Source organism: Cydia pomonella, chromosome 1, assembly GCF_033807575.1.
Source record: "Cydia pomonella isolate Wapato2018A chromosome 1, ilCydPomo1, whole genome shotgun sequence".
Classification (NCBI taxonomy): Eukaryota; Metazoa; Arthropoda; class Insecta; order Lepidoptera; family Tortricidae; genus Cydia; species Cydia pomonella.
In genome coordinates, this window is record NC_084703.1 from 36361976 (window position 1) to 36386192 (window position 24217).

The 24217-nt window shown below is 35.5% G+C and overlaps 4 protein-coding genes across 6 annotated transcripts in view; 2 read left to right on the forward strand and 2 right to left on the reverse strand.

The window, feature by feature from the left end:
* Window positions 1-710: 710 nt before the first annotated feature.
* LOC133521962 (large ribosomal subunit protein uL2) lies at window positions 711-9201 on the reverse strand. Its single transcript, XM_061857101.1, has 6 exons — window positions 9073-9201; window positions 8770-8919; window positions 5559-5715; window positions 2283-2486; window positions 1800-1958; window positions 711-869 (listed from the first exon to the last, which is right to left on the reverse strand). The coding sequence occupies exons 2-6, from the start codon at window positions 8905-8907 to the stop codon at window positions 754-756; spliced, it is 774 nt and encodes a 257-aa protein (XP_061713085.1). The 5' UTR covers window positions 8908-8919; window positions 9073-9201; the 3' UTR covers window positions 711-753.
* Window positions 9202-14538: 5337 nt separating this feature from the next.
* Window positions 14539-15841, forward strand: LOC133522011 (uncharacterized). The gene is made up of 2 exons (XM_061857187.1): window positions 14539-15110; window positions 15376-15841. The coding sequence occupies exons 1-2, from the start codon at window positions 14980-14982 to the stop codon at window positions 15560-15562; spliced, it is 318 nt and encodes a 105-aa protein (XP_061713171.1). The 5' UTR covers window positions 14539-14979; the 3' UTR covers window positions 15563-15841.
* A 3-nt stretch (window positions 15842-15844) lies between these two features.
* On the reverse strand, window positions 15845-18794 carry LOC133530102 (uncharacterized). The gene is made up of 3 exons (XM_061867937.1): window positions 18159-18794; window positions 17524-17709; window positions 15845-16936 (listed from the first exon to the last, which is right to left on the reverse strand). Exons 1-3 carry the CDS (start codon window positions 18348-18350, stop codon window positions 15845-15847), a joined length of 1470 nt encoding a protein of 489 aa, XP_061723921.1. The 5' UTR covers window positions 18351-18794.
* Window positions 18795-20604: 1810 nt separating this feature from the next.
* LOC133521862 (cryptochrome-1-like) overlaps window positions 20605-24217 on the forward strand; it is a 29573-nt gene continuing 25960 nt past the window's right edge. For 2 of the 3 annotated variants that reach the window (XM_061856976.1, XM_061856968.1), the window contains exon 1: window positions 20606-20940. The gene's annotated coding sequence lies outside the window, so the exon portion shown is untranslated. Of the gene's footprint in view, window positions 20941-24217 lie in introns of all 3 variants that reach the window. The other variant, XM_061856984.1, reaches the window with a different exon arrangement.

Consider the following 24217-nt stretch of genomic DNA (forward strand, 5'->3'; position numbering starts at 1 on the left):
GTTGTAGAAATTAATACTGTCTTTGTCTCGCGCTAGTACTAGCTTCCAAAAGGGATGAGTAGTCAGACCAAGCTAGCTCTGCAGCGATTTTAAAAGCACGGACTGTGCAAGGGTTAAACATCAAACCTCTATGAAATTATGACTTACAACACAGATGATGTGCGCAGCGGGGCTATAACCGCGGACACCGAAGTTCGCTAATTTCGAGCATCATTCTCTTCAACTCCATTACATTTTTCTCAATTACTCACATCTTCCTCAATACTGCCTAGCTTGAATCCTTGCCATACAATGGCAATATAAAGCCAGTAATATATGATCACGCGCCATATAACGGAATTTCATTGGAACTAATTTTTTCATTATACATGAGAATAATAGCGCCCTCTTGACGTGAGAGTCAGAATATATTCCTGGTCGTGCTTTATAATTCTTAACCCTTTGTCAGGCGACAGTTTACAAATAATCCAATGTCAGTCTTACTCGTTGAAAATAAAACAGTTTGAAGTACCGTATGTGGGAAATATATGCCTTAGCCAGGTAAAAGGTTAATAACTATTACTAGAAATTATAGTTTGGTAGATAATTACAGATGTATCAAGCCGGGCAATGTTTGACTTGGTAGATAATATTGAACAAGCTTAATGTACTCGCTCCATCTCATAATTGATGGTTGATAAATAAGTTGGTCATAAAATAATAAGTCATAGTGTGATTTTCTGTTTATTTTTAAAGTATTCTTTGCCTCCCCGTTTACGCCTCCTTCTTTGTGTCTGTCTTGCCACCACGGATCCTGCCGGTCCTGCGGGCGGCGATGAGACCGACCTTGCGACCAGCCGATGTACCTCTCTTGACAGTCGATGCCTTACCTGGAAATATAGGTCATTGTAATTAATCGTCTCTACAAGCTAAATAAATGATTCATGGAAGTGAATGGTCCTACTATAAAAATAATGATTACAGCACACAGCAATTGATTGCATTCATAAGATTACAGAGATAATGATGAGATTTATGACGATGCTTCTGACATAGCTGACATATGCTAGAATGTCCAATAAGCAAGGTGTAGTGTATTGAAATAGGAGGGTACTTCTACAAAACCAGTCTGGATTTGTCAGGCAGGTATCCGCCAGAATACATCAGAAGATACTGGTCGTGAAGTTATACAGGACACGGAGAAAAGTAAATCATGTGAAGATAGTGATGAAGATGAGGAAATTAATGTACAAGTAAATGCTACCCCCCCGCCCTCACAGTGGGCTGATATCATAGGGGTTTCTGGGCCTCAGGATTGTACGTTTAACCAGAGCCAAAAATGCATACCGCCAACCAACAAACGAACAATATCACCTTCATCCCCACAAAACATGGAAGCCAAGAGATTAGCCATAGATTCCTATGAGAGTCTGTCAGAGTCTGATTATGAACAGACTGAAGATTCAAACCAAGATTGGTAGACGATGATAGTTAGGTTTAGTATAGATATATGATATAGTGTAAGGACCTTGTAATGGACCATTAAATAGTGTTATTGAGCTACCAATAAACAGTCAAACTTAGTGTTAGTGAGCTATCAGTGATTTGTGAAACGTAGTTTTAGTGAACTATCTCGAGGGGAAGGCATGTAGTATATTGAAATAGGAGGGTACTTCTACAAAACCAGTCTGGATTTGTCAGGTAGGCATTCCCATGTGCTCTCCCGAATTTCGGCGATTATATCGCAATTTAATACAAGGATTATTTTCATTAAAAATTATAAAAGATCAGACTAAGCATGTTAGGATTGAGATACTCACCAATATGTTGATGGTTACCACCACCGTGGGGATGCTCCACAGGGTTCATGGCAACACCACGCACGTACGGCCAGCAGTTACGCTTCACCTTGTACTTGTGGTAGGCGCGACCAGCCTTCAGGATGGGCTTGTCAATACGACCGCCACCAGCCACAATACCTGGAAAACAATTACATTATTTGTATTGGAACATATCTTCAAATACTAACATTGTTAGCATGTTTAAAATTTCTTCAGAAAGAGCCTCTGTGTAATCATTAACATATTCAGAGTAGGTAAGTGAAAGTCATCATAAACAATAAAGTGAACTTACAGAAAGCATATCCTTTTATTTTCTTATACCTTGTGTACATGTTACACTTAATCAAAATTAAATAATGAAGGTTTTGCTTCTTTTTAAGGTTTATAAAAACTGAAATTCCATCCATTTAAGCATAATCCTACAACATATTTAAACAAATTATGAACAGGTGTTGCACTCACCAACCATGCCCCTGTTGCTAGAGGGCAAAACTTTCTTGGCTCCAGAGGGCAGCTTGACCCTAGTCCTCTTGGCATCAGGATTGTGTCCAATGACTGTGGCAAAATTGCCCGAGGCACGAGCCAGCCGGCCTCGGTCTCCCATCTTCTCCTCCAAGTTGCAGACAATGGTACCCTCAGGCATAGATCCAACAGGCATCACATTTCCTGGGGAATACAAACAAATTCAATAAACCTAAAATTTTAATGCACCTTCCTATGACTTACTTACTTTTTAACTTCAGAAAGAGCCTCTTGTGTCGTCATAGACATATTCAGAGTAGGTAAGTTAAGGTCATCATGTTATTAATGCTCCATGTAGTTTTACTAAACTAAACTAAACTGAATCAACAAGGCAAGTTGCTATTTGTTGTCACGTGTAGTGTCATTTACCCTACAAAAAACCCAAAAGTTGATGGTTCATTTTACCTGATAATGCATAAGCATCAAATTGTGTAAAAAAATCTACATATAATAATAATAACAAAACAGAAAGCCACGTCAGAAAAAACACGATTCAAAAACGATCAAGATTAAAAGTTGACTACGATGGACTTTGTAGAGAGCTAGAATGTATTGACTGGTGCCCTGTTATGCAGGCTAGTACCGTTGATGACGCTGCGTCTACGTTCTCAGCTATTATTTCAAACGCCGTCTCAAAAAATTCCAAAATGACTCAAGTAAGCCGCTCTAGATTTTGTATCCAACCTTGGATGACTCCTGGTCTCATAAGGTGTTCAAAGCAAAGGGACAAACTTCATCGCATATCAAGGCAGTTCCCAAACGATGAAATGAAAAAACTAATTTATACAAGATATCGCAACTTTTATGTAAAACTTCTTAGAAATCTCAAGGCTGAACACGAGAAAAAGGAGCTCGTCGCGCACAATAAATCACCTAAAAAACTATGGCAATTAATCAATAAAATCTCACATCGGAATCAAAACCCAAAGCTACCCACAGCGCAAAACTTGTTGAAAATAAGAAACTCAGAAAAGGAGTCCTTGAATGTGTGCAATGAATATTTTTCTTCTATTGGCCAAAATCTTGCCAGCGAAATACTAGCCAAGGAAAATGAAACACAAGAGTCTCTAGCAGCTAAAGTTACAGCTAATTCGCCGGCAATCAACTCCATTTACATGTCTCCTACAGATAAATATGAGGTTCTAAACCTTATTAAAAAACTAGACCCAGATAGTTCCCCAGGTTTGGACTATATAAACAACAAAATATTGAAAGTCATTGGCCCTAAAATTGCTGAACCACTTGCAACGATTTTTAATCAAAGTATCGAGAGTGGTATATTCCCTAAAGCCTGGAAGGTCGCGGCTATCATACCGATTCACAAAGGTAATGAGAAAAATGAACCCAGCAACTATCGGCCGATATCACTCCTGGGGTCTTTCTCAAAACTTCTGGAGCGGGTCATTAATAAAAGGGTGATCAATTACCTCGAATCCAATTCCATTCTAACGGATCGACAGTTTGGTTTTAGAAAGGGGTTATCAACAGAAGACGCTGTTATGCTTCTTACAAAGATTGTCTCAACGCATATGGATGAAGGCCGGGCCTGTGTCGGAGTCTTTCTGGACCTAGCGAAGGCATTCGACACAGTGTCTGTCCCTATCTTACTAAGAAAACTGGAAGCACACGGTTTCCGAGGAAATAGCCTAAAGTGGTTCGAAAGCTATTTGTCGGAAAGAAGCCAACGTATTAAGATAGGTGAACACCTGAGCGACCAGAAACCAGTCTCTTTTGGCGTGCCTCAGGGCAGCATACTGGGACCCACCCTATTTCTATTATATATTAATGACATCTCACTTATACCATTACAAAATGCCGAGATTCTATGTTACGCTGACGACACCGCTATCATTTTTCACGGGAGTTCATGGAAGAACGTCTATGATCATGTTGAGCATGGTATGTCGCTGGTAGCACGCTGGTTGAAGAAGAACCTATTAACTCTAAACACGTCAAAAACTAATTATTTATGTTTTCATAAGACTTCGGCTTCTTCACCTATACCACAGCAGGTGCTTAAAATTCACACCAGTCGCTGTATAAATTCTCCAGTTCAAGACTGTGCCTGTGACCACATAACGAGAACGCCCTCAATTAAGTACCTAGGAATTATCATAGATGAAAAACTAAGCTTCAGGGAGCATGTGGCTGCAGTTTCTGGCAGAGTTAGAAAGCTGATACACTCTATGAAAATGTTACGAGAGGCAGCCGATTTTCCCTTATTAAGAACTATATATTTAGCACTAGGACAGTCTATAATTAATTACTGCATTCTAGCATGGGGTGGCCAAACCTCCTCTATTCTCCTAAAATTGGAAAGAGCGCAAAGAGCGGTGCTGAAAGTGGCTTTGAAAAAACCAATTACATACCGAACGAATGATTTATACCGCGACGCACAGGTGCTCAGCGTCCGGAAACTATACTTAGCGAGGGTAGCATTGCACGTACATAAAGCGGTTCTCAGCTCATCCAACTACAACAATCTACTAAAAAACCGTATCTTTAAAATCCCAACCACAGCAGTTAATACCAAATTTGCACACCATTTCCCAGTATTTTTGTTCCCCCGTATTTACAATCGTCTAGTAGGGCTATACGAGTTTAAAGAGCACTCCGTTTTCAAGACAAGGAAGCTTCTACTGAAAAACATGATAAGCCTATCTTATGTAGACACCGAAAATCTATTAAAGACGACATCCTAACGAGACCTAAATACACACACACACACACACTAACACACACACGCACACATACACACACACACACGCTTGTGCTATAATACAACTTCATTTTTCTTAGCATGTTACTTACCTAGGTCAGAAGTCTTATCTGTTTTTAATTGCTACTTAAATTAATTATATGTATTACTTTTAGAATAAGTACTTACTGTTGCTACTAGCCGCTAATGCTTACAATATGTTAATCTTATTATTTCCTCTACGAGACAGGCTATGCCTAGTGTGGAGGTCAGTATAACATGTAACACTGTTTAAACTTATATTTGTCAAATAAACAATTTGTATTTGTATTTGTATAATGTCCAAAGAAAGATCAGGACTATTTATGTATGGAGAATGATTCCCTACTTTCCTCTTAATATGGTCAAAATTGGCTTAGTAAAATACAATGGAGTAGCACACAAAAAATACAAGTAGTAATCATAACCCTACTTTTTGGCATTGCTGTAGTCAGGAAAAGTAAGCCTACAGAACTTACCAACTTCAAGAGTAGCCTTCTTTCCACAATAAACAAACTGGCCAGTGTACAGGCCCTCAGGAGCAATGAACAGCTCCTTGCGGGTCTTGAACTTGTAGGGGTCACGGAAGTGAACCACCGCCAGGGGAGCACCACGACCAGGGTCATGGATGATGTCCTATTGAACAATACATATTGTTATTAAATTGATTTATCTTATTTATCTAACAGGAATAGTTTATCATCGCTAAGCTTATAAATTCTAACATGTGCTTGATTTTACAAATCAAATGAAACCTGAAAACATCACATAGCAGAATATAAATGATGCGGAGCTGCGCTGATTGAGGAGCTCAGCAGTACCGGTATCAGCTGTCATATAAATGGAGTCTATGTAAATAATATTAGTTATGCAGACGACATGGTGCTGCTGAGCCCCCCAGTGGCGCACTGAAGAAACTGCTCAATATTTGTGAGTCCGAAACGGCGGCCAACAGACTCGGATACAATGCTCAGAAGAGTGAGTTTATGATGTTCAAACCAGATAAAATTCGTTATACTGATGTAGACAGATCTGGGTCATTGGGTCACCGCGGACCAAAAATACAATGTTGATATAGAGCGGGAGCGCAGGGCGCTGTCTGTCCAATGCAACATGCTGGCCCGTAGGTTTGCAAAATGTACTGAGCAAGTAAAAATTACACTATTTAAAGCTTACTACCAGTCATTCTATACATGCAGCCTATGGGTTAACTATACAGCGACCTGCGAGTACAATACAACAACGCGTACAGAGCGTTGTTGCGGCTGCCGCGCTACTGCAGTGCTTCTGCGATGTTCGCAGAGTCGCGCACCGCACGGCGGGTTTCGCCGCCATCACGCGCGCGCGCTGCGGCTCCATGATGCAGCGCACACGCGACAGCCGCAATTTTAGTTCCGTAGTCAATAGTTTCGCCAAGTCCGTCTGTTTGTCCGCGGCTTTGCTCCGTGATCTTTAGTGCTAGAAAGCCTATCTTTTGAACCATGGGTCCAAAATGTATGAATAAATTGTAAAACAAAAGCTTAATAAATACATTATCAGTTTATCCGTTTTTATTCAGTTTAGTAGTTATTGCAAAGTTTTCTCTTCTTAGACATACAAAGCGCTGCAAACATACTCCCTTATGCCTGTAATGTCCATGACACATACTGATAGCCCCCACCATTTAGACTATTCTGACCAAATGGTAACTATGGAACACTACACTGAACATGGTGCAACATGCTCTTGGCCATTTTTTTTTTTTAATTAATGCACCAAATTATGTGAAAGTAACAATAGTGTCAAACAGGTGCTTCAGACAGAGCACTATTCTTGACATCTACTTACAAGTACTACATTTGTCAGTTACATCAACAACAGCAGTATAACATTATTTCGCATTTGCTGCAGCAAGTGACTAAAAATAAAATAAAGCTTATGACTAAAACAAATCGTCGAAAAAACCCTCCCCTCTTTCAAAGTTGGTTTAAAATTTAAAAGAGGTTGAGAAGAGGGGTTGGTTTGGTTGGTTGGTTGGTCAAAGATGTTGAGATGCTTGAGAAAGTGCAACGTAGTTTCACAAAAATACCGAAACAACTAAAAAACATGTCTTATGAAGAAAGACTTAAAGTGCTGAAGCTCACAACATTAAAAGATCGTCGAGAGCTTGGATACCTGATTGAAACGTTTAAGATTCTGACGGGACACTATGATATAGACCAGTTTCAAGACTTGTACAAGCGCAATAGTAACACCCGTCTGCGAGGCCAGAGATATAAGTTAATATCTGAACTGTCTAAAAACAACCCCCGCAGATTTTCTCAGCAACAGAGAGGTCAAAGCGTGGAACAAACTACCAGAAGATGTGGTCTCAGCACTGAATGTCAATCAGTTTAAGAACAGACTAGACAAATACTTAACCAGCACAAAGAATACATTTTAAGTGAAGATCACTCAGATACAGGCAACTATCAGTTGTTTCAACTGCCTGCCTGATTAATAAATAATAATAATAAATGTAGCCTATGTCACTAGCTATCAACAATTGACTGTAAGCAAAAAAAATGTGAAGAAAATTTTGCTGTTATCTGAATTTTAGGCATTTATAAAGAGAAAGAGGAAGTGGTAATGTAAGCACAAATAGTTGATCACTGGCATGCCTGGCATTTAGTGCCGGATTACTGGGTGGACTGGACTATTAAAGTGCCGGATTACCAAGATTTCACTGTATTTGATGTTACTTCACCAAATAGGCTTCTAATAAACATAGAAAGCTGCGAGAAAGACAACATAGAATTATGAAAATATGGCAAGTTGTAGAAAGCAACTAACTTTTATTTTTGTCAGTGACATATGCCATAACTTAATGGATTTGGTCCTTTATGCATTGATAAAAAATGTGGAGTTTGCTCATAAGGGCGCTCCTTCAACTAGGGAAGGTCCAACTGAGTATGGTAACCAGTGTCACTACGGTCATTTTTAATTGCAGCAATGAAAAGAATATGAAATAGTTTAAAATGAAGCATAGCAATCTTTATTTTAGGGTGACACATACTTAAAACAGTTTCCAATGCCCAATATTTCAATGAAGTTTAGCAAGGGCTTGATTGAACATATTACAAAGCCCCTGCATACTGTAAAGGGATGCGGTCTATCTGCGGTGGGGAATGTAAACGCTCGAGGAAGATTTCTGATAATATGTATACATTTTTTCTTCGAACAATAATAATACAACTATTGACTATCATCAATGCTTGCTGTTTTCAGAATGAATAGCCTGCAGATCTTTATTCCTTCAGCAGATGACAAAAGGTTTAGATCATTATAAAATATTAAGCTCAAACTATACTATAAATACTATACTACTTAAATATATTACTCATTGACAATAGCACAAAATTTGTAATGATTAAGTCTCGTATAATAGGTTAAAAATAAAACTAAAAACAAATCGGGACATTGTGCTGTAATGAATTGGTAAGTCAAATCTGCGAGTTCTAAACTACTATTGATTTGAGAGGTTAGCTGGCCATACACGAGGTTAGATCAGTTCAGTGAGGTTATGTCTTGTAGTTATCATAAAATGTGTTCCAAATCGAAGCCATCGTACACGTAACTGTTACAAGAGTTAAGGAGGTTCATGTGGCTTTAAATACATTTTATATGCCGCTGACGTATGGCAATAGTAAGTAAAACAACATTATTTCTTACCTTTACTACTCCCTTAATGTAACCATGCCGTTCAGCGTAATCCAAGGAACGGAGTTTAGGCGCTCCTTTCCTCTTCTTGGTGTGAGAAACGAAGACCGAACCGGCACCTTTACGCTGGGCACGAATCACACGACCCATGATTAATCTTGCCTAAAATGTGAATTCAACTTTTAACAAAGAAAATAAGGGCACAAAGCAACATACACGATTTAAAACATTATTAATATGCTGTTTCCGAGAAAAAATGTATAAAATTCGATTTGATATTTAAAGATATTTTTACAAGAACTCCGGATAACATACCTCAGTTCGAGGGTCAGTTTTGAAAGAAAAAGAAAGCTACAGACTAAAAACAAAATGGCCGTGCACAGATAAGTTAAAGTCAGTGAAGAAAATATAAATGTTTTGTCTCTTATGTTGGCTATACTGATATACTGCCTAATTTTCACATACGGTAATATCCCGTATTATTTTATTTAAATAGATCGTTTTGCGCTCTGTGGGTTTCGTATAAAGATTATAATACTCATTAGGTTTCGTAGCACCATCTCACAACAATAAACAAAATTAATATTTGTGAGTAGATTCCTTTTTCGCAAAACAAACATTGAGATAGCCCGAGGAAAGCGTTTGTTGGAAGATCGGAGGGCCTACTGCGAACCACGTTCGACGTGTTGCCTAGCTGTCGCAATTGTAAATTCGTACGGTAAGTGTGACAAGGAGGCAACACGTCGAACGTGGTTCACGGTAGGCCCCCAGGGAGGGAGCGGTCTCTTTCTAGAGTCCATAGAAATAATAGGATGATATCATGATGATATGATAGGTCTAAGTGTCACAGAAAAAATGTTACATTCATATCTATAGAGCCCTTAAGCCCTTCTACACGGTTGGCACCGTTGGCAACGCAACGAGGCATGCAGCGAAGGTCATGGTTATGGTCATATATATGGTCATAGAACGTAGTGATTATATGCTCTTTGGTTATGGTTAGTTGCCATTTGGCTTTTCTATTAGTCTGTTCGGAAAGAGAAGAGTCGTGGTATTAGGCCCCATTGGGAGCGTGCACGACTGTCACGCAACCTAGTGTCCGCAAGTCTAGGGGAAAACGTCAATTCACTACATCTTATAAAACTACTCCAAAACTAAAAACTACTGAACGGATTTTCATACGACTTTCATCTATCAATAGAGTGATTCTTAAGGATGCTTAAGTATATAACTTGTTAAGGTTTTGTGTAAATTGTTTGAAATATAACGATGTTGTCGGAAAAAATCACGCTGGCTAGGAGCTTTAATCGAAAACGCTGCCTAATCCGTTTGAGCTATAACAACACAATGTATGGTGGGGTTGTTTCTCATTCATAGGTCTACAAAAAAGTCCGCGATGTTAAATGTCTATCTTTTAAGGATAACTTACTATATCCATTCTTAACTTCTAGAAAAAGATCACGTACTATGTGGCATTTGCAAAGCTATTTACATGGATAGATACATTATTAACAATTATCAAAATAAATACGTTAGTTATATTAAGCATTTCATACAGATTACAATGGTCCCTTACACCATTCAATTTAAATGAATATTTCAGGAGTAATCGTAAATCAAAGTTTCATTTCGAGCCATATAATTGTACGGAATGTTAAAGACGCTATCCGCAGTTAGTTCAAATTTTTACCACCTTATGCGCTGGGATCGCTTTACTTACCCCCACCATGCACTTCGCACGGTCCCAACACATTCCACGACTCTTCTCTCCTCTTTCCGCATAGACTACACGTTGGTAGGGTGGTTCATCGCTAAAAATTTACCATACAATTAATTTTTTTTTATTGATTAGTTTAACACGATTCAAGCTATCTAAAGTAATCCATCACAAGCATCAATAGGTGGCTGTATATTTATGGACTTTATGGTATTTATCCAATCAATCTCCAATAAATTTGAAGTTATCTCTTTCGGAAAATAACAACGTAAGATAATGATGACAGTCATGCTATGGTAATGACTGTTTTTTGTACGGTAATGATACTGCATGTATGGTAATGACAATTTGTGAACTAATTTATATATATATTAAAATAATATTAAATAAACCATAACTTTTTTAATTCTAAGGCCTTTAAACTTAAATAAACATTACAGATAACTTGTTATTGAACACAAGACTAGCTACATAAATTATTTTTAGATTTTGTATTCCATCTTTTTAGTAAATTACAGCGAGAGAGAGAAGCAATTTATACACACCGTGGGCCAATTAAACCCGACAGACGTTAACCACGCATTCCTGAGGTAATAAGGAGCAAAAAACTCGTTAAAAATATATATTTTGGCGAATGATTATTTTTGCGTTTTCTACACTCAACACGTTATTTATTTTTACACCTTGGTGAAAAAAAATCAACACAACGAATAAGTAAAGATTGTTTTTTATTTACAGATAAAAAATGCAAGTTTACTTTAAAATTTTAATCTGTCAGTAGGTACATCTAAACCAATCACACAGTGACTGCATTACAGCTAAAAAGGCGATTTCCACTAAGTTATAACAGAAACAAATTTTCACAAAAACAAGATCTATTTCAGGAAACTTTGTGGGATATTTTAGCATATATTTTTTCCGTGTTAAATCATATTATCAATATTTCACTCTAATTATCAGTTTAATCCCACATCTGATGCGTATCGTGGTATTTATATCATAAAAGATAATTTCTGGCTTATCAAGGAGCTTAAGTTCTATGGTATATTACTTTTTTGTAGTTTGATTTACACTTGACATTCAATTATTTTGTATTTTTGTTGTTTTATAAATTCACTTATAATAATATAATAATAATATAATAATAATAAAGTTTATTGCTTTCACATTGGTGTTCATACAGATGTTCTTAATGAATAATATAATGTTTCACAATATGACACCCTGTAAGGGTATTGCAATTTTATCTAACACTAACACATGAAACAATTATAACATACCTACAAACTACAGAATACACAAAAAAAGTAGTTTATAGTATACCTATGCCTATTTATGGTATTTGTTATCATCTAAATATTCTTGTAAAGAATAGAAACAATTATTTATTAAATAAGTTTTCAAGCTATTTACAAATTTATCATATTTTGATTCTATCGCTATTTCTTTAGGAAGACTGTTGAAAATTCTTACAGACATGTTATAGGGACTTTTGTTACTCATTTGTAAATTACTGGCAGGAAGGGCAATCTTGTTTTGATATCTTAAGTTCAAGTTACTAGTATGACGGTCTTTAGCTTTTATGTATAGGTCGGGATGTTTTCGTACAAATTTGCATGTTTCTAAGATGTAAAGGGATGGCAAAGTTAAAATATAAAATTTTTTAAAGTAAGGTCTGCAGCTTTCTTGATTTTTTATGTTGCTTAATATTCTAATACACCTTTTTTGCAGTATGAACAAATCTACACTATTTGTGCTGTTTCCCCACAAAACGATCCCGTATTGAAGCCATGTCTGTGTAAATGCGTGATAAGCACTAAGAGCTGTTTTTAAATCTGAGGTTTTTTTAATATTTCTAAGGGCATAAGCAAAGCGTGATATTTTTAAACTAATTTTATCTATGTGTGTTTTCCAATTAATGTTTTCGTCAATAATTATACCGAGGAGATTGCAGTTCTTTATTGGTCGAATTGGGTTGTCTAGGTAAGTAAAATTAACATTTAATGGACTCCGCTGATGGGGTCGGAATTGAATTAAATTTGTCTTTTTTAGATTTAGTTGTAGATTATGGTCGCTGAGCCATTGTATTACGGTATCAAAAATATTATTTAATTTATGAGTTAGATAAAATAGGTATAATAATTTACAACCGTATATATTTTGTTTAATAGCTAAATATTCATAAAATCTGTGTTTTCTAAATTGTAATATCCATTTAATGCAAGTCATAAGTTACAAAATATTTGTTATTGGGTCCGGTGTAGTCATCAAATGGTTTAGTTAATTAATTGCTGTAATTATAGACATTATTAATACGATAATGACAAAAAATATGAGGCCATCACGATAGTAAGCCAAAACGTAGCCTATGGTCGCTTAAAACTAAATAGATGTTATTTGTCTAAATACAATTATTCAATGCTCTAAATCTGGCAAGTGTTGACTGTAAGTTTGACGATTCACATACTATAGATTATTTAAAAAAAACATATTTAATATTCTACTTGAACTAAATCTTGCCTACTTAGTCATTAATTTTTCATCATTAATCAGCTTTTTTAACATATGAATAAATATTCAACTATTCCTTCACAGTGAATTTTAGTTCATTTATTTATTTCACAACATATGATTACAGTACAAATTACATAAATGTCAATTTATAAGAATCTATATTGTGATCGTCAGAAATAAATTTAAATAACAGCAAGATAATCCAAATAAATTAATTTCATTATAATATATATATATATATATATATATATATATATATATATATATATATGAAGACAAAAAATACACCCGCTATCGTTCTTATTGCCTGTTTTTGCATAATAAATACTCGGTTGGCATCCGTAGAGTTCCGAGTACAGCATACGTCATTAGTGAGTGGAAGTAAGTCTAGTAAATCGATTTTAATGTAACATACGAAACAAGGGGTTTCAATTTCCGTCATGCAAAGACTGCACTACTCAATCTATTGCATAGCTGGTCAACATGACACTTCCAGTTAAGATTCGAATCCAACATAAAGCCAAGAAACTTCTTTTCACTACACATTGGCATAGGGCAGTAGTTGTCCGTCTCGAGAATAACATTATGTTAGACTTGCTGACGTTAAAAAATAACCCATTTGCAGTAAAACACCGTTTTAACTGCCTACATGCCTCAATGATGTTCTCGACAAGCTGCTCGTACGTTTGCGCGCTAATTATGTATGACCGTACCGTAGTATCATCTGCAAATAGTACTGACAGCGCGGTGGTGATGACATATGGGAGATCATTGACGTAGGCTAGAAACAGAGTGTTTTTAAAAATGTTTAAATTTTGTCATGAATATTAATTCCGCATATGAACAACAAAATACCGCTTAACGTCCTTGCTTTATTTTTTATTGCTATGTTTAGTATAAATTGCAAAAAGTGATGTTAGTTCAAATATACATGATTGTATCGGCAGAATGATTACGACCAAATTTATAAAACAAAGTTTGTCACAACAGCATCATCACCGTTATGCTCTGGTTTAAATAAGTTACGAGTGATATACTAGAAACTATTACAGAAACGAATGGAAAGCAATATGAAGTTTTTATTGTGTGGGATAGACATAAGCTAAAAAAAGACAGTAAACTATCAAATCGTTAACACCATACCCGTCATCACAGCAGAAAAATTATGAGCGATGATGATTTCATGTGTATGGTGATGACGATTCACTGTATGTTTTAAATACGTTCCACACACACTATATACTATATAAAATCTACCATTTAAATGTAGAATAAATATAAAAGAATGTATAACTATTTATTTAACACGAGAAAATGGTTAGGTTTTAAATTACATTATGACTAAGTGGGCAAGATTTAGTTTACTTAGAACATGAAATATATTGTTTTCATAAACGAATATATTAAAATCGTTAAACTTACAGTCTGCAACTGTTAATATCTTTCGGTCCAAGTTTAAATAATTTCCCTTCGATCGTGATTGAATTTATCGCCACTCGTTTTGAATTTTCTATTTCCGCACTTGTATCTACTGTACTATTATTATTAATGGGGAATGGATGAAAATATTAAATGTGCCTGATTATTTTTCTGGTCATAGGAATAACCATTTCTAGTTACAGAAAAAAGTTACAGATTTTTTGGTTGCGTCATACATTTTATAAAAATAAAAACATTTTGCTTCACCGCACGTCCGGCCCATTACGGCTGTTAAGAGAACTTTCTAAGTCTTAAAAAGTTATCGCTATTTGAATCTGTGGAGCGCATGACATTGACAGTTGATTGACAGCTTGTCATTGTTCTCGCGGAATTCATAACCTTTTGTGCTCTCATCTGGTGAACTGGTTTCTTTGTATTTATGTGATTATTACGACTCGCTTCCCCACCCGGACCTCTGATTTTGCCTGCTCCAACGACGACCTTCGCTTTTGAACCCCGGACCTGATTTTGATAGCAATTTCGACGACCCCTGGCATTTGAATTCTGCAAACATGGATACCGCTGCTTTTGTTAGAGCAAACTCATCTAATTTGCCAATAGTAGACCCATATATGCTTATGGAGTTTATGAAGAATAGCGACAAACATAATGCCGGTGAAATAAGAGATGCCAAAACTTTGTCGTAAGTATCAACCTAACCCCTATCTCATTACCGCGCTTTATCTTGATATTGACCTGGCAAGCGAAAAATTAACACGCGGGACCTGGGTCATTTTTCATAAAATGTTTCAAATTAAAACAATATAAATTTTGGACATTTTTCATTTTGTAGCAAAGTAATCACATATTTAAATTTGCTTTAAAGTGTCTGTGGTTCCTTTAAATTGGTAACATTAATCCTATTTTGTTATAAAAGGAGAAAGTACTTAATTGTTTGTTTGTTTAAGGTCTTCAAGAGAATCATATGTTGAGACTGCTATTGGATATGTTGAAACAAAGCGGACTGGGAATCTTTGTGATGTGAGAGCTAAAGTTGTTCCTGAACAAAGAATAACAAGCAAATACTATGTTGTGATGTTCCATTTAGAACGAGGCTACACCTATATGCAGTGCCAAGGAGTCGAGCCAATCTGAAATACGCAGGCAGCCGACTTCACTTGGGATGCGATCCGGAGGGAGAAGCTAGTACTGGGGTGCCCCTGGCCATAGATGAGAACAGTATTCCATGTGGGGGCGCTTATAAAGCTGTGGGCCGGTGTGAAATACTGTCTCATTTATAAATCTATCTAGCACCCCAAAGCTTTTTGGAGGCTAATTTGGCCTTACCCTCTACATATATGGCCTAGGAACTGGACTTACCTGCCTACTACTCGAGGTTACCTATGGTATATGATAAAATAAAACAACATAATATCATCAAACGTCTTTTATTATTGGATTCTGAAGATTACTTAATCCGCAAGCTATAATGACCAGGTCGTCCAAATATTTTAAATGTTTGTTATTAACCACAGAGTGGGGTTTTAACATATGGAATTCCCGTAATCTCCTAATTACACGCTCAACGTGCACCCTCAAACTGGCAATCACCTTAGTTTTAATTACGTCTTTTTTTGTCATTTTTTGATTGGCGAAGACACTAGGAGGTCTTAAGAGTTTTCCATTTTTTGTGATTAAGAGTGATTCAATCTCCTTAAAACCACGATCGGCCATGATTACTGCATTTAGGGGAAGTACATCAACAAAGCAACTGTTCTTCGTGATGGCTTTATCAGATGTACGTCCCCCATAACCCTGTGAGATGAATGAAATGTATCCAGCGGGTGTGCAGCCAATCAAATATTTCATCGTGTTGCATGATTTGTACTGCGACCAAGTCTGCGCCTGCTTCTCTGGATCGCTGGGTTTTTCTATTTGAATCTCGAAACAGTCTATAATACACTGTACATTCGAATATCTGATTTTAAATGCTAATGGTAAAAAAATTTTTATTTCTGATAGTGGTGGTAAATATATACAATTTTGAAAGTATGTGGACAAAACTATTTCAAACACTAAATGTATGGTTGACCTGGCCATTTGAAATTCTTCACTCATCCTAGCAAAAGAGTCATTGTTTTTTAATTTAAATAGACATATGATAATATGAAATGCCAAACAAGAGCACTCCTGGGCAATGAAATTAATAATCCACCAAAAGCTTTTTGGCAGACCTAAAAACATTTTGGGTTTGTTAGTAATAATTTTTAGTAGGTGCTCCCTGCCACGTTTTTCAATATCCTCTTGTTGAGCACTCGAAGACGAGTCGAAGTTGGATGTCCCAAACAAGGATGGTGATTGATTGGGACTCTTCTCAGTGTTCGGTAGTTGCATCATTCGTGATGGCATCACACTTTCTTTTATTTTTCGCCCACGGAATTGAGTAGCTATGGTTTGAGTCTTCGGCTGGGCCAAAACAAACTTGTTTGAAACACCTATTCTTTTATCACACTGTATAGCTGCATCTATCTGAAACAAAAATGCAAAGAATAAATAAACAAAATATAATGCAACTTGTGACCCTACAATTTAACAATCACAGAAACAGGTAAAAGTTTATTTTTAGGTAAGGAAAGTGTGCATTTATTAAATTCAAATTATTAAAGCCACACAAGTTGTAGTAGGTGCATTTGTATATAAATATTTGACATTATATCCATTCCTGTGTTCTATAAATACATCTTCATGCACAAAGACCACTAGTAATTTTTACCTATACTTTTTCAGTAGGCCTAGCACATGACTGGCGCTACAGTATCTCGCAGCGAGATAGACTACCCGTCTTTTTCTATGTTAATTTAAGAGGGGCGGGTAGTCTATCTCGGCGCGAGATACTGTCGCGCCAATCACGTGCTAGAGCAGGTCAAGTGCTTATTTAACAATACTACGTTACCATACATTAGAACTTGTAAATTAGTGATTTAAGAAAAATTTAAAAAAATAAATAATTAGCACAGGTAGCAAAGTAAAGTTGGAATTTAAATTCAGTGTGTCAGATTAACTATACCCAATAATATTAATACATTTATGTGCGCAACACTATTGTGAATATTTACACTGTCAGAGACCTGCATGCCAGCATTGTCAGCAGCACTTGAAGTTGATGGCCGATTAAGATCTTCAATATTCTTATTGATTGCACTTAATGGTTTTTTTGAAAAATTCTTAAGTATGGCATTTATTTTCAGTCTTGGCTTTGCACCAGAGATCCATTGTCCATAATTTTCCAAATCTTCTTCAAACTGTAAAAATATTAGAAAACATTAAACTAACAGTTGTCATAATCTTCCAAATGTTCCCCAGTATTTGCTGTAGCTCACTTATGGAGCCTGGGGTCTGCTGGGCAATATAACATTAAGTATTGGCATAGGCACACATTTTTTTAACTGGAGGAAACTAGGCATTGTTTTGATCAGCCCAGTTTCCTCATAGTGTTTTTGTTCACCATGTACTGACAAATACCACATGTTATTTTAATACAAAGTGAAAATTCATTGATATGACAAAGGGTTTAAACATGACATAGCAGCATCCACATTAATGTAATGTATTAATAAAATTGTTTTTTACCAGCTTACCATAAATTATTCCATCCATTATTCCACAATTTAAAAAAATGCCATATCATCAAAACTAACATGGGGGGTAATTCATTTTTTTACAGAATGGTAAACAAAACAAGGTAACTAACATTTAAGTGGTCCGCACAGCAAAACAGTGCTCGGTTTGGACAGTTCCTGCCAACCAATTGACACCAACGTTGTTTCAGCTCTTTTCTTACAGTAAAAAACTTCAAATCCGGGTTTTTCAGATCAGTCTTGGAGCACGTTGGTATAAAGCATGTTTTAGGATCTTTATATAGTTTATAAGTGTTTGTATTCATGGTGATGAACACGGTACCAAACTAATAGTCCAGTTTCAGTTGCAGTGCAGTCGTCCGGGGTTCAAAAGTGTAGGTCGTCGTTGGAGCAGGCAAAATCAGAGGTCCGGGTGGGGAAGCGAGTCGTAATAATCACATAAATACAAAGAAACCAGTTCACCAAATGAGAGCACAAAAGGTTATGAATTCCGCGAGAACAATGACAAGCTGTCAATCAACTGTCAATGTCATGCGCTCCACAGATTCAAATAGCGATAACTTTTTAAGACTTAGAAAGTTCTCTTAACAGCCGTAATGGGCCGGACGTGCGGTGAAGCAAAATGTTTTTATTTTTATAAAATGTATGACGCAACCAAAAAATCTGTAACTTTTTTCTGTAACTAGAAATGGTTATTCCTACGACCAGAAAAATAATCAGGCACATTTAATATTTTCATCCATTCCCCATTCCCTACGCGTGCGTACCGTACCAAAAACAACGTACAAACAAGCAACACTGTTGACAACTCTGTCAAGTGTTGCAAGTTTGTATTTATAATAATGTAGCTTTTATTTTATGGAACGGGGCTCCGAAGTCACGTTGCAAGCGGCGTGGACGACTCGATTGAATTGAAAGTAGTCAAAGAGCTATAATTTATTTCTCGAAGATTTTATAAATATTTACTAAACCAAAGAACATTTTAAGTATATTAGTGAAATAATGATTAAAATAGCGCTAGTTTAGTTAGCGCGTAAATAACTAACAGAAATTAATCTACTTCTTTCTATTTCTCTTCCCAGATTTTTGAAGGACGGTCTTTTTTAATATATTACTGAATGACGATTATTATGTTATATAAATATTTTTTATTTATTATGTTCATTAATAAATATCTGCCCTATAAGGCCCTCTGTTTCTAGCACCTTCTGTAGTAAATTTTAGACTTTGGTTCCGCGCCATACAAATTGCAGCTCCGCCGATATTGACGTCACGTCACGGCCTCCACGTCTTAACACTAACAAAACCCTCCCATATAAAAAAAAATACCACTATTCACCAATATTTCAAGAGAAAAGTTTGAGACATGTGACCAGTAGAACGTGGAACAGCCGATTATACGAAATAATATTTGCATTTAGCAATGGTAGTTCCATACCTTTCATAACACCTGCTTAATAACTGCATTCGCTTCGTTTTTTGCCTCCGCAAATATGATCACGTTTCTTCTTTACGCGCACAAATTAGCTGGCTTCCCATTCGTCAACGACGCAAAATTCGCTTGCTTTCCACTTTTTTTCTGTGCTTAACGATCCACATTCCCCTGAATACCTCAAATCCGTCAACTTCGCTCTTCTGGCAATATGTCTCTGTCCATCCCTCTTCACCGAACCGGGTTCATGTCAAATTCGTTCACCGTGCAAGTGGCGCGTCTTTGGAATGGACTTCCTTTTAACATCAATAATGCGCCAAATAAGTTCGCTTTCAAAAAATCATTACGTGCTTTCTTTGCTAGCAAAATGAAAGATTCTTTATGTATTTATTTATTAGTTTCATATGTATCGTTTTTTTATATGTATATATAGTATATATTATATTTGTATGTATATGTTACTATATGTATTTTTGTTTGATTTGTTTTGCTGTTATAATTGTACCACCGCTCACAATCTCTCTGCTTAACCTTAAGGTTGACTGGTAGAGAATGCCTCGTGGCATTAAGTCCGTCTTTTGTACTGTTGTTTTTCTTTTGAGCAATAAAGATTAAATAAATAACATCTACCTAATGCATTGCTTTCGTTACGCTATCATTTTGACTAGGGTCTTTGTATAAGGTTGCACGGTGTAGCTGTCATCATGATACAAGTGCAATTTAACGTTTTTCATAATTCATTCTGTTTTTTTATTCCGTAGACTAAAATGACATTTCATGTGGTACTAAGAAATGTCATGTCTTACATATGAAACGTCATTTTAGTCTACGGAATAAAAAACAGACCTTAAGTATATTAAAATAAATTGTACCTACCTTTGCAATTCCTACATAAACAAACTACAATAAAAAGTAAATAATTTTTACTTGTATCGCTATATAGCGATAAGTACGCGTGTTGTTACCTACTAATTTAAGTCCTGTCTTTGTTTGTAATATGAACTTTTCTCTAGTAGTGCAAAATAAATAATTTTATTATTATTATTATCAAACAGCTGAACATATAATATTGGTGTCAGCTCTTGACCTATAAATGTGACAGCCTAAACGAAATAATAACCCTCGCCGCGGTCGACTCACTACGCGGGTGGATTACGCTGTGTTTACTCGGTTCTGCGCTTGACGTAACTAATTAATTTCTGGTGTTAGTACCGTCGAGATTTCTAGAAACGTTTAAAATCATATATTTTTCGGTTTACTTTGTTAGGAAGTAAGTTTTTCTTGTACATTACTCGCGAATTAATTTAATAACTCTAGCGTTAAGTTTGTCTCTTATGTAGTTAGTTATCTGAACTCCAAAACACTAATGCAGCCATGACCAAGCACCTAGTTATATAGGAATCTGTGCACAGTTTTGCAGTTTTTGTTTCTATGACCAGGAATAATATCCGATAATAAATAGGGTAAGTAACAGTTTAAAGGTTTTTGTGTGTAATGTTATGTGATTAATAATATGTGGTTAACAAAAACATGAACTTCTATGTATGCATTTTGAATTAGATATTTCATTCTTGTTTGTTCTATATACAGTGTGGTGTATGAGTTTGAGGCAAAAGTGGTTTTATTAACATTGTTTTTTTATGCAATTAAAAATCGACCTAATTCAATAAATTTAAACGACTTAAGTCATGCATGGTGCTTTGTTTTTTTACTTTGGAACGAAAATAAGATACTTCAATATTATGAATTATTTTATTGCTATGTTATGTTTATGTATATATATTAAGTAATTTTAACTATACCAATGTTTTGATATGAATTGGCAATATTTGTGTAAATTTAATGATTCCGTTTGTATATAAGATATTGGCACAGGCTTTGTAAGGTGGCTACTTATGCAAATAGCAATTAACAACTTGCTTTGTCCAAAACTACATAAATTCCAAATATTTTTAATTTTATATTCTATGTTTGTTTAAGCCAAGTTGGCTCATTGAAATTGAAACTAATTAATTGTTACAAGTGTGTTGACAGTATATGACAGCAAAACATACCTACACTAGAAATACATAACCCTCCCCTGGTTGGTTGGTTTGGTTAAAAAACATAAAATAATAATTTTGGCTGCTGACTGCCTGCTATTTACATGGTGTATGTTGCATCTGTCTAGTACTAACAAATGTTAGAAAGATGCCTTGAATCACACATAAAAACATACTGACATGTAAGGGAAGAAAAACCTAAATTAAACAATATTTCATAGAGCTAGAATAAAAAAAACTTTATAGAGCTGGAATAAAAAAAAACTAATCATAGGAAAAAAAAAAAAAATTTTGGTTTGTGAAAACTGCAATCTTCAAAGTGTATCTAAGCAAGAAATAAAGGATTTTTGTTGTTAAATTTTATATGAAAGTGATATTAATAACAAATTAAATTGAAAAACAAATCCACATTAATAAACTTTTCATAAAAGCCAAGCAAAGAGCTGGTAGTGCCAGCTCCCCCATGAGCTGGCACTACCAGCTATAATGTTAACACAGAAATTTAAGTTATTTAGTCTTAAATTACTTAAATTAATAGTAGTATTTAATTACTATCCCATTTCAATGGAGTAATTATTAAGTAAATTAAAAACCAATATTTAGGACAATGAGTACAACAATGCATCATGTATTTTTTATGGCTTAGACTTTAGAATAATGAACATCTATAGTCTGTCAATAAAGTGAGTAGAAAAAAGGGTCAAAAATAAAAAATGTAGGCATGAAGGGTTATCGTCCCTTTTTAAGTTCGTTCCTTTTTTACTGACAAAGTGGTCTGACAAGCTGTAGTTCGGTTTTATAGTGCTCCCACATTATTTTATTTATTTATTTTATTCATTCAAATTACAATTTGCACCTTACAGCTATTGCCAAAGCTATATTATATTTTTTAAGGGATTTTATTGTGTTGTCGCTGTCAAACAATGTTATATAACATTTTATTATGTTATCCCTGTCAAACAATGTTATATAACATTTTATTATGTTATCCCTGTCAAACAATGTTATATAACATTATATTATGTTGTCCCTGTCAAACAATGTTATATAACATTATATTATGTTGTCCCTGTCAAACAATGTTATATAACATTATATTATGTTGTCCCTGTCAAACAATGTTATATAACATTATATTATGTTGTCCCTGTCAAACAATGTTATATAACATTTTATTATGTTATCCCTGTCAAACAATGTTATATAACATTATATTATGTTGTCCCTGTCAAACAATGTTATATAACATTATATTATGTTGTCCCTGTCAAACAATGTTATATAACATTATATTATGTTATCCCTGTCAAACAATGTTATATAACATTATATTATGTTATCCCTGTCAAACAATGTTATATAACATTTTATTATGTTATCCCTGTCAAACAATGTTATATAACATTATATTATGTTGTCCCTGTCAAACAATGTTATATAACATTATATTATGTTGTCGCTGTCAAACAATGTTATATAACATTATATTATGTTATCCCTGTCAAACAATGTTATATAACATTTTATTATGTTATCCCTGTCAAACAATGTTATATAACATTATATTATGTTGTCCCTGTCAAACAATGTTATATAACATTATATTATGTTGTCCCTGTCAAACAATGTTATATAACATTATATTTTATAATGTGGAGCACCATTAGGCTGCGAACTGGACGCACGCGACCGGCGGCGCGGCAAGCACAGATTAATTCAAGTCAATACTATACATTTTGTTCGAGTCCTCTGTACCGGGTGGCGCGAGCGGGGGTTCGCGCGACTCGACCCGCTTGCCGCGCCGCCGCCGGTGGCGTGCGCCCACTTCGCGGCCTTATAGTTGTGAGGAAGGCCGATTTTCCATACAAACGTAGTCCCCATTTACCTCTCTGGATATTGATATTTGGTAAATATTTTTCCATAATTTGATGTATATTAACCATAGCTATACCCCCTGCGTTTGACTTTTTGCGATTATTGTATTAATATATATTTATATATAACTCAAAAATGCGCGTTTTCCCAGAGATAAGACCTAGTTAGATCGATTTTTCGCCCCCGAAAACCCCCATATAGCAAATTTCATCGAAATCGTTAGATCCGTTTCCGAGATCCCCGAAATATATATATATATATACAAGAATTGCTCGTTTAAAGGTATAAGATTATAAAAATTAGGAGCGATTAACAGATTTCATAAGAAATTTTTATGCTTGTAACTCCTATAATCATTGAAAATTCGAAAAAAATCAAACGTAGGGGCATAGCTGTGGTTGTTATACAACAAAATGATGTCAAAATATTTTCAATAATGTTAATATCCAGAGAGGAAAATGAGGACTACGTTTGTATGAAAAGGTGATATCGCGCGGGTGTGACATACGGATGCTACATAGCGCCAAACACGAGAAACCTTAAGATTTTGCCATTTTGGATTTGGAACAAAACTCTAAAACTCGTATCTTTCGCACCGGAAGATGACGTCATCTATATGCCTGTATTGTACAGTCAGCGTCAAATACTTTGTAGCAACCAAAGTAGCCAAATAGTTCGGTACACCCTATATTTAGTATTTGACGCTGACTGTGCATATACCTACATGATCTTAGGGGCCATCCATTAATTACATCACATATTTAGGGGGTGAGAAGGGGTCAAGAGAATGTGACATGTTGTGACAAGGGGGAGGGGGGAGTCA